General features: G+C 41.4%; 2 protein-coding genes across 3 annotated transcripts; both read right to left on the bottom strand.

The window, feature by feature from the left end:
• Positions 1 to 18: 18 nt before the first annotated feature.
• On the bottom strand, positions 19 to 7,172 carry LOC308131284 (NADH-ubiquinone oxidoreductase 75 kDa subunit, mitochondrial-like). Of its 2 annotated transcripts, XM_080497957.1 has the most exons (19): positions 7,104 to 7,172; positions 6,402 to 6,484; positions 5,195 to 5,298; positions 4,954 to 5,061; positions 4,795 to 4,871; positions 4,504 to 4,585; positions 4,228 to 4,358; positions 3,958 to 4,143; positions 3,732 to 3,866; positions 3,527 to 3,641; positions 3,266 to 3,411; positions 3,053 to 3,181; positions 2,834 to 2,963; positions 2,586 to 2,746; positions 2,331 to 2,485; positions 1,807 to 1,982; positions 1,590 to 1,724; positions 1,362 to 1,434; positions 19 to 586 (listed from the first exon to the last, which is right to left on the bottom strand). In XM_080497957.1, exons 2-19 carry the CDS (start codon positions 6,481 to 6,483, stop codon positions 495 to 497), a joined length of 2,217 nt encoding a protein of 738 aa, XP_080354083.1. In that variant the 5' UTR covers position 6,484; positions 7,104 to 7,172; the 3' UTR covers positions 19 to 494. The 2 variants fall into 2 exon arrangements, with proteins under 2 accessions (XP_080354083.1, XP_080354084.1); XM_080497958.1 differs by lacking the exons at positions 6,402 to 6,484; positions 7,104 to 7,172 and adding an exon at positions 6,137 to 6,295 and having other exon boundaries at positions 20 to 586.
• A 1,748-nt stretch (positions 7,173 to 8,920) lies between these two features.
• On the bottom strand, positions 8,921 to 12,713 carry cmklr2 (chemerin chemokine-like receptor 2). The gene is made up of 3 exons (XM_080498619.1): positions 12,395 to 12,713; positions 10,863 to 10,965; positions 8,921 to 10,765 (listed from the first exon to the last, which is right to left on the bottom strand). Exon 3 carries the CDS (start codon positions 10,734 to 10,736, stop codon positions 9,657 to 9,659), a length of 1,080 nt encoding a protein of 359 aa, XP_080354745.1. The 5' UTR covers positions 10,737 to 10,765; positions 10,863 to 10,965; positions 12,395 to 12,713; the 3' UTR covers positions 8,921 to 9,656.
• Positions 12,714 to 16,737: the final 4,024 nt, after the last annotated feature.

The following is a 16,737-nucleotide window of genomic DNA, read 5'->3' as shown; positions in this document are numbered from 1 at the left end:
TTTGTAAAGATTTTTAAACTTGCTACGGAAATAAGTTTATTAATTGATGTCACATTCACAAAAAGCTACACCTCAAGTAGTATAAATACTGTAATAAAAATATAATCTGAACACTTCTTTTTTTTTTTGCTGGTAATTTCACAGGAAGACTTATTTCACTCTTAAATCTTTGGTCAAATCTACTGAAATGTCAGCGCTGCCAGGAGTGCATAGCGGGGGATCTGGTAATTCTGAACAGACATCTTTGCATTGCAGGTACACGTTTCTGCAGGAACTGTTACTTTCACAGTGTGCATAGGGGGTAAAGCATCTACTTTCTGGAAAGTGGAGCTATGTCAAAATAATTTCCCCCAGCAGGGATTAAATAAAAATACTTCTGATTCCGATTCTAAAACAGACACTACAATAAAACACAGGCGCAAATCAGCATTTTTCTAGGAATGTGCAAATACAATAGTTGTGCGTATCTTCTTTAAATGACTCCATATTGTGCTTTAACATATGGCTGGCTCGTCCACGGCTTGAGCTCCTTCTGTGACAGCCTTCACACACTTCGCCATGGTCTGAGAGGCTCTGCTAATCGGATCTGTAGGGAGAAATTCAGACAGTATATAACATTTAAAAATAATCAAAAGTAAAAAAAGAAAGTGGCTGCATTTTAAACTGAAACTGTTACTGCTATTGCATAATTAAATACATCTTACAAATGGTATACTATCATTAAAATAAATAAATTCACAGAATCTTGGTAATATGATTTGTAAATATCACATGTTTCATACATTTGAATAAAAATGCCTTTTTGGTAGTCACAATATTTTATTCACTTATTATAGATCACAATCAGAAGGGGATTTACTGCCAGGTATAGTTTACACAATACCATGAGTTTGCTCTGGAGAGATTGGTGCAAAACAGTAAATATTAAATTAGTGCAAATTTGCATAATGTGGATTAGCAGTGGACTTAGATAAAATTTATACAATCTATTAATCGGTAGTAAATTAGAATCCCTCTATTTTTTATTGTGCGATGATGAAAATAGTTTCCACGTGATTGTGTGCTGTGAGCAATGTTTTTTGGATTTATTTAATTTAAAAAGACCCAGAAAACAGACTGAAATCATTTGAAATGCTAACATGTAGTGAATGTCTAGAGCCGGGAAGACACCAGAAGATGCAATATTATTAATTTTGCTTTGTGCTATAATATGAGGATAGTTTTATTGCTTTGGATTTATTTAGCTAAAAAAAAAAAGCAAAATAAATATGAAATCTTCATAATAACAAAACTTGTAAGAATGAAATCGCTGATATCAAATTATATTAGTAAAGTATATAAGAGGAGTGTCGGTGTCCCACCTGTCATATAAAAATCCTTCACAGTGAGCTGTGGAGGAACTAAGGGTTCATTTAGGACGGCCTGCTTCACTGCCTGAAACAGATAAGGAAGGCATCAACATCATGACAGAGAACAACAGGACATAAACTGAGATAAATTAACTGTGCACACTGGCATCTCAATCACGCTTCATTAGTTTCCTGTTATATAACCAAATAAATACATAATAGAGAAAAATAACTTCCAACCTTAGACAGTTCATTAGCCTGCTTAAAGTAGTTGGCCTCCTCACGGTCATCATATCGCACCAGGTTTGGAGAAACTTCCTCCAGCCTGCCACGCACTTCGTCAAGAGTATTATATGGCAAAGCCACTCCAGCAAGCTTAGGGAATTGGAAGGAAATCAGTGTTTAGTCTCTCTCTGTTCTGCTGAACATCACATGTTTATTGTGATCTACCGTTAACCTCAGAAATGGCTCTGATGATCCTCCAGTCCTCCCTGGCCATGCCCGGTGGAGTCACAGCCACCTTGGTCTGTTGGGTTCGGCCCTCCGTGTTCACATAGGTGCCACATTTCTCGGTATATGCCGCACCAGGCAGTATGATATCAGCCATCAGTGCACCCACATCTCCATGGTGACCTAGACCATTACAAATTAAAAAGAAAAAAGAAAAAACTGAAGCTGATGTATTTTCTTTTGCATTGCAAAATGTGCAAATCTACTGAAGTGATTATTAAAGTTTCCAACAAATATAAACCTATTCAATATTTGGATGATAACGATGGAAAGCATTAGTCGCCAACACGGTCCAAAAGCTATATGATGATCAGTCCATTCAAATAAACCCACTCAGTCACTTCAATTATTTATTTATTTATCTTTTTACTTTTTCTTTGGTCATCATTCTTTATGTGCAGAAGATGACAAGTCTGGAAACATTACTATGAGCTTCTTTTGCTGCAATAAATTAAAAAAAAAAACACTGACCTTGATAGATTATCAGGCTATCATTAGGGAGGTCTTGGCGTGCAATGCAGCCCGTATCAGCTCCGAGTAGGAACAGAACTTTGGGCGGATTCTTCCTGATAGTCTCCACTCCTGGCTTGTAGCCAAGATCGAGTGCAGCCACTTGACTGGCAACCCTGACAGCACAGAACAAATATATATATATTGCAGTGAAAGTCCTCTTTGAAAACTGCACTGTTGCCAAAATCTTGTCTTTCAATTTTCCAAGATTGTGACCTGTGAAGCACATTGAGAACCTTCCAGGTTTCCTCCGCCCCGCTGCTGACGCGAGCTTCCTGAGCGATGGTTGACACAGTGGCCATTATCGCCGCCCCATCCTCTCTCTGCAGGCAACTGCTGCCAACGACAACAACAGGATGCCTGGCCTGAGCCAACACCTGCAAGAGGCGATAAACGGCATGAACATAGCGGGAGACATTTGAGCTGACTGATGGGATTCGCAAACCAAAAGAGCTCCGTCTTACCTGGGAGAAAGGGTGAGTTCCGGAAGCGATGTCTTGAAGAACCTGAGCAGACTCCCCGAGATGGTCATACGTGTATGTGAGGTCCACTTCCTTCCCCACGAGCGCCACCTGCAACTCGTTGTGCAGCCAGCTGAAGCACGAGCCCCGTGACATTTGTTTAGTTGTCCCACGTAGCTTCACCACCAAACAGACATACCGTCTTTGCCGTAAACCGCTCACCTTTTTCTAATCCGTGCATTAAACAGAGGAGCCTCATATCGTGGGTTGGTGCCAATCAAAAGCAGCAAGTCGGCTTCTTCAATGCCAGCAATCCCAGTGTTAAGAAGGTAGTTTGAACGCAGGTCAGATCTAGAAACAAAGCGGAAACTAACGTCACCGCGGGCCAAACTGAACTTGCGACCACTATCCACTTCTACCTTTGTAAGCTCTCACCCAGCTCCACTCGCAGGGAACATCTCTTCAGTGCACAAATTTTCACTATTCAAATGGTTCAGCAAGTCTTTTAGAGAGATTAAAGCCTCTGCATCCACCAAGCCTCCAACAACAGCAGCGACATCATTGCCCTTGACCCCTTGGAGCTGACAAATGTTTTAAAAAAAAAATGTATTCAAGAGAGAAACATCACGTGTGTTTTAAACGCACTGACATCAAAGTATTACAGGAAATTACTCTAGTATGTGTTGATTGACTTACTGCACCAGCAACCCGAGTCAGAACGTCTTCCCAGGTTGTGGGAACCAACTGCCCATTCTCATTTTTCAACATTGGCTGAGTGAGCCTCTGCCTCTTCAGTCCGTCATAAGCAAACCTGCGATGGTAGGAATGAGACAGAGTCAAGCTTTGGTTAAAGATTACACTCTGATGGCTAAGATATTTCCTCATGTGATGGAAGAGGGACCTCGTCTTGTCTGAGATCCACTCTTCGTTAATATCCTCATTGAGACGGGGCAGAATTCTCATCACCTCCCCACCACGAGTGCTCACAACAATGTTACTACCCACAGCGTCCAGAACATCAACGGATTCAGTCTTCCTGTAGGAAACCACAGACGACGCATAAGTGGTAGTTGACATTTTGCCAACCCTCGAGTTTAATTGAGATTTCAGAGCACAATCCAAAAAACCTGGTCTCCCAAGGACGAGCGGTGAAAGCGTATGGCTTGGAGGTCAGGGCCCCGACGGGGCAGATATCGATGACATTCCCAGATAACTCCGACATGAACATCTTCTCCACATAAGTCCCAATCTGCAGGTCGTTGCCTCTGCCAGTAGTGCCCAGGTCTTCCACACCTGCAATCTCACTGGCAAAGCTGCCCGGAGAACAAGACAATGAGATCCGTCATTTCAAACTCCGAAAGCAACTCGACTTACTTCAACATAAGACTGTGACTCACCGCACACAACGGGTGCATTGGATACAGCGAGTCATGATAGTTTTTATGAGAGGGCCAATGTTTTTATCTTCCACGGCTCGTTTGCCCTCCGTGAAGCGGCTCCTGTCACTCCCAAACTGCATGGACTGGTCCTTCAAATGACAACGTGTTCACTCTTTACCAGCACATATTGCTCAATCTTCAAATGGTATTTTAAATTCCAAACAAAACATGAATAGTATACAAACACTAAACATATAACAATTAGAGTTGATTTTTTCTTTTTTTGTAATTTACCTGTAGATCACATTCACCCCCTTGATCACAAATGGGACAGTCTAATGGGTGGTTCGCCAGTAAGAACTCCATCACACCCTCTCTGTGTGAAAATAAATAACATTCAATTCTGAGTAGGATTGCTTTCATGTATGAGAGTTTAATTTCCTCAAAAGAAAGTAAAGCTAATTAAACTCACTATAATTAAATCACCCCGCCACAGCAGGCCACATACATGATTATGTCACATATAATAAAAGGACGGATCGCTTTAAAGCTTTAAATCAATTTACCTTCTGATAGTGATCCTACCTGGCCTTCCTTGTTTTGTCGGAATCGGTTAAAATGTTCCAGCCTTTCATGACAGGCATAGCACAAGCTGCCACCGGCTGGTGGGTAGATGAAAAAGAATTAGCGGTTATGTACAGAAGACACAGCTTGTACTGTATCGTAGTTATGAGACACTCGTACCTTGGGAACTTTCTCTATCTCCACGAGACACATGCGACAATTCCCAGCCACTGACAAACGTTCATGGTAGCAGAAGCGAGGAATCTGCATCCCCGCCTTCTCACACGCCTGAAACCGGTTAAGGATCACATATCATACAGTCGGTTTTTATGGTCTGTAGCTTATCGGATCATAGAAACGTGTGAAAATGTCTGGAACGTCTTTCAGTCCACTGAACCGAATGCATGAATTTGCTATCAACCTGCAACACGGTAGTTCCTGGCTCCACCATAACTGGCTTCCCGTCGACAAAGACTTCCAGGAGGTTGTGGGCTGCTGCTGCTGCTGCTGCAGATGCAAGGCGAGCTTCAGGCACATAAAGGAGACAATATCCGTTCATTATGTGTATATAAACAAATCTACTTCCTTGAAAGGTTTTGCATGGAAAAAAAATATATTGCAAAAGTAGTGCACTAATATGAGACTGTTTTAGTTGCTGTATTTGAAATGCATACAATCTCTTGTAAAATGTTACATTTTTTAAATCTGAAATTTGTAAACTAGTAACAAAGAAACACGTCGAGTAAACGTTCGTCAGAATTGTATTTATGCAAATAATGATTTGTTTTCTGCAGTGCTTTTGATAGATGTTAACAATACCTAACCAGGTTCAGATTTGCACATGAGGGAGGTATCTACCCTTCTTCTGCTGAAATATTATTATATTATTATATAGATATTATTACAGGAGTCATACAATCATCACTTTCTCTTGGCAAAACATCAGACCACACATATAATCATTGTATATAATTTAAGATAATCCTTTATTTGTCCCACAATGGGGGGAATTTACATTTTTGCAGCAGCAAGTGGACAGTATGAAAAGAATACAAACAAAAATACTTAATATTAAATTCATATTAAATCAATAACAACAGTAACAATAATATAAAAACATGATCAGAGTGTGACAACATTTTACCTTCTTGCATGAGAATGTTGGTACTGATTGAAAATATACCAGAGATTATTATAGCGTAGAATAAATGGTTAATATATACTGCACATGAGAAAGCATAATTAGAAATGTTACTGTTTTACTAGGATTGTGGACGTCAGATGGGGTGGCTCATTATAGACATGCCTTCACAACATTTGACATCTGTATTTCAAAATTTAAAAAAAAAAGATTTCAAGTTACTTTATGACTCCTGTAGAATGTACCAATGAAATCTCGGTCCAGCAGCTCAGTTAATACCAGAGAACGCAGATTGGTGACGCCCTCTCTGCCTCCCTTCAGTTAAACTGGGCCAACAGCCGCCCCGGTACCAGGTTTGTAATCCTGTCGGTAATCCATCAACTCAAAAGTAGCAAGGGTCATTGAGCAGTTCCCGAAACAAAGCGGGTGAAACAGAAACGCAGTCTGCAGGTAAATACATCTGATCGATAAGGTCGCGTGCTGTTACCATTGTGCGCTGCGGCCGCGCCTCCTTTGGCGATGGCTGCGGGGAAGAAGAGGCTGCGGCTCGCAGCAGGCAGACGGAACATGCTGGGGGGGAAGAGAGAGACGGAGACACAACAGCATCATGCGGGCGGCCCGACATTAACCCCCACAGTCTCAATCAATCCCCTCATTGTGTCGACTTCACGTGGTAAAGATGCAGGAAGTTCGTGGCGCGTGCCCCCCTCCCCACACACACAAACGTTAGCTAAAGGTAGCCTCCTCCTCTTCCACGCGCATGCTACCAAAACAAAAACATTGTCGACACGATTCTAACAGCGATGCCACTAAAACGTACAATAACTGACGTGACCAGTAAGTTTATTTATTGACATGCCGCTGAGCGTGATTCACGTCGGCAGCGATGGCGTCACACTTCTCGAACTCCTTTAGCTCGCGACGTTGCCAATACCGTTCAATTTATAATGTTCATAAACGACCACGGCATGCACGTGAAGCCTTTGTTTTGTTTTGTTTTATTTAGTTTAGTTTAGTTTTCTTTCATTTGAAATCACCGTCCTGCGAGCCACGTCACGTCGGCGGTCATAAACACAGCTCTGCGCTAAACATCGCCAATCTAACACACCTCAGTAGAAGCCAAACGGAGAAATAGTCCCTATTTATTTATATTTAATCCACGAGCGTTGTTGTGTTGGTCCCTTCTTACCTTGCTGGGTTTCTCCTCACGAGGGCTGCCTGTCACGCAGATTGCGCACCGTGCTGTTATTCTGCTGCGTCACAGATTAAGTAATCCAGTCTCCCATAATCCAAAAAACAGGGCTACTTTCTTGCATAATCTACGAGTACTTCAACTTTTTCAGCATCGGTCATTATAACAGATGAAGTGATTATAAAACTATGCTTATTTTGCAATCACTTATATGCCATATTTTGATGTTTAAGACTCGAGGATGTATATTCAAAATATGATTCCTTTATGAATAGATAATCAAGATAACAAAAAATATATAATCAAGATATATACTTGTCAGAGGTTCCTCAACATGTATTATTATACCTCAAATAATCTTTCTACAATACATTTTGGTATAATAATAATATAACGATATGAATGATGGACAAATAAAACAAACAAATGTTCAAAGTAATTCTTGAGTTTTCAGTAAATTTCGGATGAATTGTCCTGTATGTCTGTAGCTTACGGAAAATTAACAAAATATATTGGGACAGTTTTTTAATGTAATAAAGACTTAAAAATGAAACAGCGTCACAAAGATACAATTGATTTACTCAGTCTGAACACAGCAATAACTAAAGTCAAAACAAGATACAGATCCACAAAAAGAACAACAAATAAGAACAAAACACACCCGAAACCAAACAAAGGAAATCATTTGGACTCTTCATGTTTTTACATGCCTGAAAATGAGTAGGAGGAAGTTTAAAGTCATCTAGCCCTGCCCTGAAGGACAATACTGACGGTTAACAATTACATAATATAAAATTCTTGTGATAGTGTATTCTTAACTGTCACTCTGTTGTGTAACAAAAATAATAATGATATTTGACAGCTTTGATATTTGGGCCTTTGCAACGAGGAAATACTTTCTAGAATAATATGACTACATACAAGCTGAATATATTCATAGATGCACACATACAGTATATAGGAGTACAGAGACGTGTAGTACAAACGCCCAAAATGACCTGCTCTTCTATACACATCTGTATGTGCATGGCCTCATACAGATTTATGTTGATATGGACACCAACAAATTCATACTTCAGTTAAGTAAATGGAAATTATCTTCATGTCAGCAGTACTTAAATTCCAGCATTTTGTAGGCAGATCAGAGGCAATCCTGCTCTTTTTGTCAGATATTATTTCATGTCCAGGGTTATAATGTGCGGGCGAAGCTTGAGGGTTAATGCAGCACACAAAGTACATTTTCTTTGTCGAACGGCAGTCAATTTATGAACAAACAATGAGAACCGGACATGACATAAAAAGAGGAAATGGCAAAGCGAAAAAGGATGTCTGGTCACTCGCTCATGTACATTCACTCGGTGACTAATTTCATCTGCATCCAGTTAGCTCAGCCTGATGTGGCACTGTGCCTCTGACAGGAAGATAATCTTTCTATCCTTCAGTTTTGGCTTTCAAAGTATAGTCGTCATTTCCGTTGGCTCATGTGTCTCCGGGAATTGTTTGTCAAGTGCAAGATGGGACACACACAAATCTCTAGAGTGATACAAACCTTGTCATCCTCCCAGTCGTGGGATGGTGCTCTCTCTCTCTCTCTCTCACTGACACGTCCTCTCAAATCACCACAGAGTGAAAACAGGAAATGCCAGATTTTGTAAACAGAAACTCAGGAAATGGAAAGGAAATACACATCTGGATTTATGTCCAGCCCCGGCACACTTTCTGAGTATATGTAAGTCCTCCAGGAAAACTTGTCTGTGTGTACAGAACATGTCAAAGGTCACACTTCAAAGAAAATGAGGAAAAACAAAGTACTGTTATGTTGAGAACAATAATTTTATTAGACTATATATATATATATATATACTATTATTTCAAATATATTAGAATAATGAAGACTATGCGGCTCTTCACAAAAAATATGATACATCAATAAATGAATCTTGCAGCCACAATAAAAATGCACACAAACACATTGTGGAAATATAATACAGTATACAACCAGATACCTGCAATAGCCTGTGGGATATACAAGAGCAGATATCTTGGTCCAAGAGGTGACAGCAGTAAAACACTATGCAATTTATTTTGGGAAAAATAATCATCATAATTGTCCTGTGACCAAAGAAACGTTTTGAACATTGTATAATGAACATGAACAACACATGTTTGATATGTATTTACACATAAATGTCAAAAACAAGATAATGGATTCAATAACTTGAAATGATTGTGATTAAAAATGTTACTGGGTTTATCAGCATCACTACCAATTGATTTACACCCGATGGATTAACTCACAATTCAAGCTTTAATTTGATTTTGTGAAATAAAAGGAATAACATGTCCATGTTAATAACAGCCACTGATCAGCTTTTCCACAGGGAGTAATTGTTAGTGGAAGGCAGTGTAACTTTGTCCAAATGAAATGATATTGGAAAATGTCAACGTCACAGCTGGAAGGACCGACGCTGGCGGTCCTCCGCGTCGTAATACTCAGTCTGAACCACTTGTTTTTCATGGACAGCTTCACAAGTCGGAGGACGACTGTAGTCATAGAGTCGATGACTCCACCGGCTCCTCGGGCACGCTGTCCTGATGAAGTCCCGGCACGGACTCTATCTCGGTGGCGGAGATCGACTGGCTGAGCTCTCTCAGGGAGCTCTTCGTAATGTCCAGACACGCACGCTTCAGGATGCGGCGCACCTTTCTGCCTAACAGCATGTACAGCAGGGGGTTAATGCAGCTGTTAAAAAAGCCTAAGCTGGTGGCGAGCGGGAAGCCGGCTTTCAGTATGTTGTGGAGATAAAAGGAGGAATGTATGGATAACTCCATTAAGCTAAAAGTATGAAAAGGGGCCCAGCACACAAAGAAGGCCAGGATTACGGCGGTGACCGTTTTAGAGAAGCTGGACAGGCGAACTGAACCCCCCGATTTTCTCACTCTGACTGCCAGTAATATGCCTGTCACACATATCGCTGTGAATGGGAGAAGAAAGCCCACCGTGGTACGAATGGCCACGATCACGATGTGCGTCACGGCTGCTGTGTGTCCGTCCTGCGTGTGGAAGTTGTTGAAGCACACCACTTTGTCGTGCAGGCGCATGGTGTCGCGGAAGACAAGAGCGGGACAGCTCAGGGCCGCAGCGAGCACCCATATGCAACCGCACACCACCCAGGCTCTGTCGACGGTGCGGTGCCTCTGAGACCAGTTCAGGTGAACCAGAGAGACGTACCTGTCGATGCTGAGCACCGTGAGAAAGAGCACGCTGGCATACATGTTCATCACGGACACAAATGAGTTAATCTTGCACATGGCCACGCCGAAGTCCCAGTGGAAGTCCCGCAGAATGTAATCAATGTAGAAGGGCAGGAAAAGCACAAACACAAAGTCTGCCAAGGCCAGATTGAGCAGCCACACGCTGTTGACCGTCTTTTTGCTTTTAAACGCCGTCACCCAAATCACAATCCCGTTCCCTATTAGGCCGAGCACAAACGAAATGATGTAGATGACTACTGAGATTATGTGCATAGTTTCCCGCTGCCTGTGGTCTACTTTAAGCTCCTCCATGTCGCCATACTCCAGGTAGTACTCATAGGTGTAGTTTTCATAGTCTTCGGTGGAGTCATCCATTGTGGCAAGGATGTCGGCTCAGTGATTATCTGTGGGGAGGAAAAACACAGGATAAGATGCATTCCTGAAAGGTGATCTGCAAACACCAGAGCTCGCACATAGTCATCAACTGCCACATGTTCTCACCGAACACTTGTTGTGATTCTGCCCGGCTGTTTTTCCACACAGATCCAGCTGCCCCGCGCCGGCCCTGTTGCTGGTCATACAGCTGGGTGTGTCCCGAGCAACGCTGAAACATTATGTCACACATCCATTAGGATCAACAGCGTTGGACAGAAAGATGCTTGAGAGGGGATGATTCACTCTGTTTGTTCTGAAAGTAAACAGTGAGAAGCTCACAAAGACTGCAGTTTTTTTCCCCCACAAAGTTTACACACATTGCAGGATGAAAGGAAAACACGTCACTCATCTTCAGAAAGCACTCCTCAAAAAAAAAAATAATTGTCTGGGTGAAAGGTGAACCCACGGTATCATTGTCGAGGTCATTTCAGGACCTTCGGGTGTGCAGATGTTTCACAAGTCAGATCGGGAAACGTTCACCCCCAAAAAATGTGTGGTTAGAGGTGAATGCAGGGGAAGTCAGACGCTTGTTTATGCGGCGCTATTTCTATCCCTCTTTGCAATGCAAGTGTATCTAGAAGGAAGATTGTTAATGAACTTTGAAGACAGACGTATATGCAAACAAACTTATATAAAAATGAAGTCTTAAGCTCGCTGGCTGTAAGGAATCCTACATAAACGATGTCCAACACTAAAAGGAAAACAATGAAAGAAGAATAAATGACTTTGTGAGGGCGAGTTATGTAATTACTTTCTGCACCAGTTGTACAATAACAAAAAAATTAAATAAAAAAAAGAAGTCAAGACCATGCGGATTGTAACATTTTAACCCTTTGTGGGTCACTCTTCAAATACTGTATAGTGTTGTAAGAGGATATTTTAACACTTTAACGTCCATGTAAATGCAATCATGTGTCATTTAGATGTAATAGAATGTATTGAAAAGCACCACATTGACCTAATTACATTTCTCAGTTATTTTTTTTAGTTTAAAACGTCTCTAAATTGGATAATTTTCTCACTTATTTCAAGTCCAGATTGGCTATATGCTATTGAGTACTACTGCCCATCTGTTTAGTTCATTTATTGCAAAAGAAATTGACTCTAAATATGACTAAGTGTTGGTTTTATGTGCACAATGCTGTGCTCCCGCAATGGCGTTTAAAAAAAAAAAAGATTGTTTATCATATATTCAAGCAGAAAGCATCGTTTAGGTGAAGTGAGGAGATGCTTTATCAGCAATCTCAATTAACGGATCATATTTTATGATTGCCATCAATTAGGTTAAAAAAAGAAACAAACAAACAAAAGTGACCTAATATGGTCACTAAAGGCTTTAAAGAATCTACTAAAATAGCTTGAGCGTACAAAGTGCATAAAGCAATGCAAGCCATCAGAAAACAGAAGAGAGCTTAAGAAACTACGTGGACGAAATACTGAAATAGGAAAAAGAAAAAAAAGAAAGATGGTGAAATATCTTTGCAGCAAATTGGAGAAGAAAAGCACATCCTCTGAATAGAAAAATAAAGGTTTAAGTAGAACCAAAAGTCGCATAGAGTAACAAAGTGGAGTTTTGGAGGCTTTCGTGCATCGCTTACTTCAAGTTCAGCCCTCCTCCTCCTCCTGCTGCTGCTCTGCGTCCAAACTGTGCCGGGTATGGAGGATCACTCTCCGCTGCCCGTTGTTTGCCTGCTTTTTCTGGGTCCGTAAGTTCCCACATGAAGTTTCCCCGGGGCCGGACGAGCAGTGCCTCTCTCCTTGCGGGGGCATCCAGCGGTGAGCGGAGCTCAGCTCGGTGTGCGGAGGGCTCCGGTGTCCGGGTGTCGGGGGGGGCTGGATGTGCGGTGGGTGCGCCGGGCTGACGCGTCAGGACTGACCGCAGAGGGAAGAAAAGTTGTTGGTTAGAAAGAAGAAGGCTTTCATTCAGCGGAGCTGTTGGAGTAAACCAATCGCACACGTTTCCGTTTTTTGTTTTTTTTTATGTTGGGATCCGTGATTCCCTCCCAACCCCGTGTGTGTGTGTGTGTGTGTGTGTGTGTGTGTGTGTGTGTGTGTGTGTGCGTGTGTGTGTGCGTGTGTGTGTGTGTGTGTGTGTGTGTGTGTGTGTGTGTGTGTGTGTGTGTGTGTGTGTGCGTGTGCGTGTGTGTGTGTGCGTGTGTGTGTGTGTGTGAGTGTGTGTTCCTGCTGTGATTCTGATTCAGCACCTTGTTGCTTGGCGCTCATTAAAGGAAAAAAAAAAAGCTTGTGGCTCACCCTCATAAGCTGCAGAGGTTTATAACACTGTAAACTGTTTTCCTAAGTCTTGTGGTAAATCCAGGGCTGGTCCCACATTAAATTCTGACAAAACTGTGAATTTGGAGTAAGTTAGTCATTTAAAAAAAAAAAAAAATTGTGTGTATTTGCATGCCAACTTCCCCTCACAAATTAAACCAATAGGTTCTGATATATTTTGCACGGATAATGGATTTGTTATTTACGCAAAGGTCCCATCAATCGTGCTACCTAACCATAACCCTAACCTTTTGCACTGCACGATCAACCAATGCTTACACCTTCGCCATAACTGTAACCCTCCGTCCTGCATGAATGACCAGTGCTTGCACCTTAACCGTAAAAGTAACCCATGGTGGTGTGCAATCGACCAAAGCGTGCACCTTAACCTAAACCTAAACCTTAACCTTAACCCCTACTGCTGCTTTATTGAACAATGCTTGCCTCCTAACCCTAACCGTGGTCCTTAGCATTGCTCAATCGACCAGTTCTTGCACCACGGGCCAATATGTGCGCTATTAAGAAACCGTTATTTGCGCATCACCCAAAAGCGCCATTAACATTATGACTAGTTCAGGGATTCTCTATATTCATGATTAAAAGAAACGTTTTTGCTCCCCATCTAAAAAATTTAATTTGTCCAAAGCCACAATACATATTCAACTTAGGCTGAACTTTAATTATAGCCACAAGGAGCCACGACAAAGGGGCAAAATATGCTGCAGAGCTGCAACTTGCAGACTTGAAGGCTATGCTGCTAATCCTTCAAATGATGGAAATTGAGAAGTGCCCCTCCACTCTTCCTCCCTTTGGATACTTGTTTGCCAAGAACTTCCCCTAAAAAAATAACTGATTTGGAGAATTTTCAGGGCAACTCAACACCGCAAACTCAACTTATTCTGATAACATTCTTGTTTGGTGCATTATCTTACTGAAAGAGGCAAGTACCATCTGGGTATACCATTTAAATGGTCCAGCTGGTTCATGGCTATTCACATGCAAGTAACTCAGATGCACGTCACACACGGTGCCTATAAGGCTATTAATGTTATATTACCCCCCTTATAAAGTGTTAATAAGTGTTCTACACTTCAACTGTCTGTGGTCATAATGTTATGGCTCAGTGCTGGATGACTAAAGTTTAGTGAAAGGGGGAATTCCAGAAATTTAACGTACTCCCAAAAAGTTGGAAAAATTGATGCAGTATATTGAGTTATCGCAGCTGTCTGCCAAGTTCCACAGCTCCTACACAGTAAACCCATTAAGAACCTCCTCACAGTCTGCGGCGCACACTCACGTCTTTGAAACTCCCTGAGCAGTTTCCAAACACAAGGCATCATTTTAAAGATTAAGCTCCATCACAGACACACAGCAGTTTTTTTCTTTTTTTTAAAAATCTTTTCCAGATTTGATTAATTCTAAACTGAATGTGTGCAATTGATTAACATGTTGGTGCAGTGCATATACTGTCACCAAAATGTTATTTTCCAGGGTTTCTGCAGGCGTTCCTCCCATGCCGTGCATGAAAACTGCCCAATATGAGAAAGCAAAGCGTGTTCCTCCTTTTAAAAACAGCTGTCTTGTCTGTAAGATTCAGAAATTATAGAGAAAAACAAAGACGCAGCTGCATTACAGTCTGTCATCAGTGCTGTCGCACGACTTTATGTGGGAGCGAAACACAGCGCACCTGCGGTCGCATTGCATGAATAACTGCTGAAAACGTTAAGTCAAGAGTTAAGAGTTTTTCTTGTCGTTCATTGTCAGCCATTCATTGTGAGAACACTCTTTGACTTCTCTTTGTCACATCAAAAAACCAACTGAATTGCTTTCCAGTCCAATTGTACATGTGACACTGCAGCATTAAAAGTTCCACTGGCTAACCCTTAAAGAAGAGACATCAGTTGGGGTTAAATTATTCAAAGTGTAAGCGATTAAGTCTGATAAGTTTCAGACTATTCATATGCATCTTTCCTCTTCTGATTCATCGGAGAGCCAGACAGTCTTGTCCTAGCTGTCTCAACCTCCACCGACTCAAAATGACTATTTCTTTGTGAACGCTTTAGGTCATCACTGTTTGATCATTCAAAAGCTTCTCTCTCTGTTTGCATGCCAGCACCATTTGTGGATCTTTACTATCATATGTGAAAGTGACAGTCTAGTTATAATTTAAAGCCCATGTTTAACAGTTTGTCTTGAATATATTTTGTCATCTCAGAATGAGGCTGAGCGCAGAAAGCGCATTATTGGACACAGTGCTTATTGGAAGAATCATCATTTTGGACATAAGGATGCTTTTCCTCTGCTGCTGTTTCAACAAGCACTTCTTTTCTATGCTAGGTGTGTCATACGTAACACCCAAGGGGCCGAAACCAGCCAGCTGGAAGGTCCAACTTGGCAGGATGACTTTTAAAAGTATAAAAATGACAACGAGGACCATCAGTAAAAACACTTTCTATTAAAGTGACTACTATTCCCGTTTTGCCACCTGTGAGGACATTCCAACTGTTTTAACCTTTTGGGATTTTTTTTACAAAGCAGTTTTGCTTGAGTTTGCCATTTATGAGCCATTTTAAACTTTTCTTTTAGGAATTGTAGTACTTTTATCATGTTTTTTTCCTGCTGTTTTTACACATTTTCCCCACATTTCTTGTGGTTTTAGCTATTGTTTTCATTGTAGTTGTGCCCTTTTTTGAAATGTTTTTGAACCCAGAGATACAGGTTCTTTGGATGATGACTCTGGTGTGCAAATAAAATCAAAATAAGATCACATTTTTTTATTTATGCATAATTTAGTGAAGCCTTCAGAGAGAAAGAAGGGATGAAGAGCCACATGCAGCTCGAGAGCTGCAGGTTCCAGACCCCTGGTATGATGGATGGCCAGATGAATTCTTCCAATTCAGTCTAGTCCAGTTCGTTCTAGTCCAGTCCAGTCCAGTCCAGTCTAATCTAAATGTATTCATAAAACACATTTAAAGACACCACAGTTGACCAAAGTACACAATTTATAAGTTTACATAAAATAGAAAAAAGTGATAAATATGAAATGCATTAAAAAAGATGAGTAAGACTTGTATAGAATTATTGGAAGGCCTAAAAGGAATGATGAATTTTAAGGTGTGTTTTTAAAAACAGACAGGGAAGGGAGCCTCTCTAATAGACAGTCATTCCACCGCATCCGGGCAATGACTGCAAAGGCGCAGCCTCCTCTCAGCTCACACTTGGTTTTAGGCAGCATCAGGAGTTAATTCTCGTCTAGAAACTAAAGCCAATTTGAAAAAAAGATCAATAAATGCAGGGAAAAGGAATCCCCCTGATCTCCAGATTGTCCCTGCTGCCCCCCCCCCCCCCCCCCCCCCCCGCGCCCGCCGCCCCCTCTTCTCCCCAGACAATGATCCACCCCAGACTTTGAAATCCACTGGCATGTGGTTATGTATGACACTTAAATTTTTAATGTTATTTTTTTTTCAAGTAGTTTTATTCTAGTATTTAATAATTAATTTCTCTGAGGTGTGTGTGTGTGTGTGTGTGTGCGTGTGTGTGTGTGTGTGTGTGTGTGTGTGTGTGTGTGTGTGTGTGTGTGTGTGTGTGTGTGTGTGTGTGTGTGTGTGTGTGTTGTGTAACCCGGTGTGGAGGAGGACGACTCTCCGAGGCGGAGCCTGCTGGTTGACTT

Source organism: Blennius ocellaris, assembly GCF_963422515.1.
Source record: "Blennius ocellaris genome assembly, chromosome: 6".
In the NCBI taxonomy this organism is placed as follows: domain Eukaryota; kingdom Metazoa; phylum Chordata; class Actinopteri; order Blenniiformes; family Blenniidae; genus Blennius; species Blennius ocellaris.
Note: the sequence above shows the minus strand (reverse complement) of the source record. Positions and strands in the feature narration are given on the sequence as shown.